The 2,500-nt window shown below is 32.6% G+C and overlaps 1 protein-coding gene across 1 annotated transcript in view; it reads left to right on the forward strand.

Annotated features, from left to right (window-relative positions):
- Window positions 1-892, forward strand: part of LOC122263738 (metalloreductase STEAP4) — an 11,788-nt gene extending 10,896 nt beyond the window's left edge. Inside the window, exon 13 of the mRNA XM_043032330.2 lies at window positions 419-892. Within this exon, the coding sequence (XP_042888264.2) occupies window positions 419-550 (132 nt within the window). The 3' untranslated portion in view covers window positions 551-892. The remainder of the gene's footprint in view (window positions 1-418) is intronic.
- Window positions 893-2,500: the final 1,608 nt, after the last annotated feature.

Raw genomic sequence — 2,500 nt, forward strand, 5'->3', positions numbered from 1 at the left:
TACTACTGCTAATGTTTTGATATATAGTTTTTTTTTTTTTTTATTATTGTCCCGGTCTCATGTGGTTATCATTTGCAGCTTTGGAATTTCTTTCCCAAAATTCCGGATTTGAAGATCGTTTTTCTTTTCTTTTTATTATATATCTACATATAGTCTAATTTCCCCGTGATCAACAAAGTCTCAGAAAACACACCACTCTGCAACAGAATCCAGTACAGATGTATTCGCTTATCGTTCCATACATAAGTTATAAAAACAAATCCTAGTCACAAAATCCACTCTCTCATCACAGGACACGAAAGTCCCACGCAAAAATGAATAAATGAATAAATAAATAAATAAATAAGTAAAATAAAAAAAAAATACAACGCATCCAATCCGCGACTTTCCGTCACGCTCTCTTTCGCTCTCCCTCCAGCTGTGCATCGTGCTCCCTCTGCTGACGCTGGTCCTCAAACTGCCCCTGCTGATGCCCTGTGTGGACCGCTCCCTCACCAGGATTCGACAGGGATACGAACGAGTGTCTGTCAATAGCCTCACCGGTGTGTAGGCGACCCGGACGATAGGGGGAATAAAATGGCATTTGCATTTTCATATGTAGTTCGTTTTTTTTTCTCTCTCTCTCTCTTTCTTTGCGCTTATAGTACCCTTGCTCACGTTCTAGGACGTAGGAAGGATTACTGTTATTGTTATTTTCATCAATATCATTATAACCATCATTATTATCACTACTAGTGTTGTTGATGTTATTATAACTGCCATTATTCTCATTATTATTATCATTTTCTTGAGTATTTGCAAAGCAAGATCCAATCTTTTTGTTTTTGTTGTTATCAAGTGCTAAATGGGCCCCTTGCTAAATGAAGCAAGTGGAAATAAACACGCAATTGTTGATGGCTGATTCATTTATTCTATGATTCACGCTGGCTGTTTAAGTCCTGTATACGATTTTTCAATTCTTACAACGGCTGAACAGATAGGTAATTAAAAGACAAATAAATACAGGTGTCCTGCTATAAGTTATATGTATATAAAAATTAATATATATTTGTATTCTACGCCCCCCCCCCCCACACACACACATGTACGTAAATACATGTACACATATTTACATTACGTATACTTACTTTCTCTCTGTCTCTCTCTCTGTCTCTCTCTCTCTCTCTCTCTCTCTATCTATCTATCTATCTATCTATCTATCTATCTATGTGTATACATACATACATATATATATATATATATACATATATATATATATATTTTATATTATATACATATATACATATTATATATATATATATATATATATTATAATATATATATATATATATATATATATATATATATATTATATATATATTATATATATATATATTATATATATATATATATATATATATATATATATAATAATTATATATATATATATATATATATATATATATATATATATATATAATATATATATATATATATATATATATATATATATATATTATATATATATATATATATATTATATATATATATATATATATATATATAATATAATATATATAAATATATATATTACAAGCACACACAAATTAAAATGTAAGATGAAAAGCATTATCAGGAGACTGGAATAAAGGAAAACGAAGGAAATGTATAGAAGGATTTAATGAAAAAAAAAAATAATAATAATGTGAAAAAATATACATGACAAACATAAGTTTACTAAAATAAAAAAAACACAAAATAAAGCGTTACATTCTTTTTAACTAGAAGTAGATTAGTTTAGAAAATGTTCACGTTGATATGTACAGAAAATGATGTCATACAGTTTTATGTTTGCGTTAAGAAACTATGATATTATATAACTTAAATCTCGTTAAGTAACGAAACTGCCTTGTACTTTTCTGCAATCTTTGGCAATTAATGATCCTGTCTCTTCGTCGGTGACACAGCATAGCTGGTCTCTTTCCCGTCAAGTAAACTTTCACTTTCATTCTTCTAGACACCCATCTATCACAAATACTTCCTCCTCGTGTTGACCACCCACTCCACCCCGTTATCACTCTCTTGATCAGCTACATACCACACTCCCCATCCCTTTGAACAGTGGACTCCAAGACTCAAACTCATCCCCCCTTCACCACCTCTGTTCCTTACAATCTTATTATTCCACCTCCTTCCTCATTTTTGACGTACATACTTTCTCTCTTGCCTCTACTGTCTCCCTTCCTCTTTCTTCCTTTTATACACCCTCACCTCCCTATGCTCTCTTCAACCTGCATCCTACTCACTACAGAACCACAATGTCATCCGCGATCATCGTAGTTCATGGAGACTCCTGTCCTATCTCGTCCATCAGCCTATCCATCGTCAGAACTAATCCTTTGGTGCAGTCCATTCTCCACCGTGAATCCGTCCGTCATTCCTTGTGTAATGTGCATCGCTACCACATTGTCTTCATTCAGATCTTGCACCAAGCTTACATACTTCTCTGCCACTCCCTCTT

This window comes from Penaeus japonicus, unplaced genomic scaffold (genome assembly GCF_977035675.1).
Source record: "Penaeus japonicus unplaced genomic scaffold, GWHDUDI00000001_assembly GWHDUDI00000005, whole genome shotgun sequence".
NCBI classification, from domain to species: domain Eukaryota; kingdom Metazoa; phylum Arthropoda; class Malacostraca; order Decapoda; family Penaeidae; genus Penaeus; species Penaeus japonicus.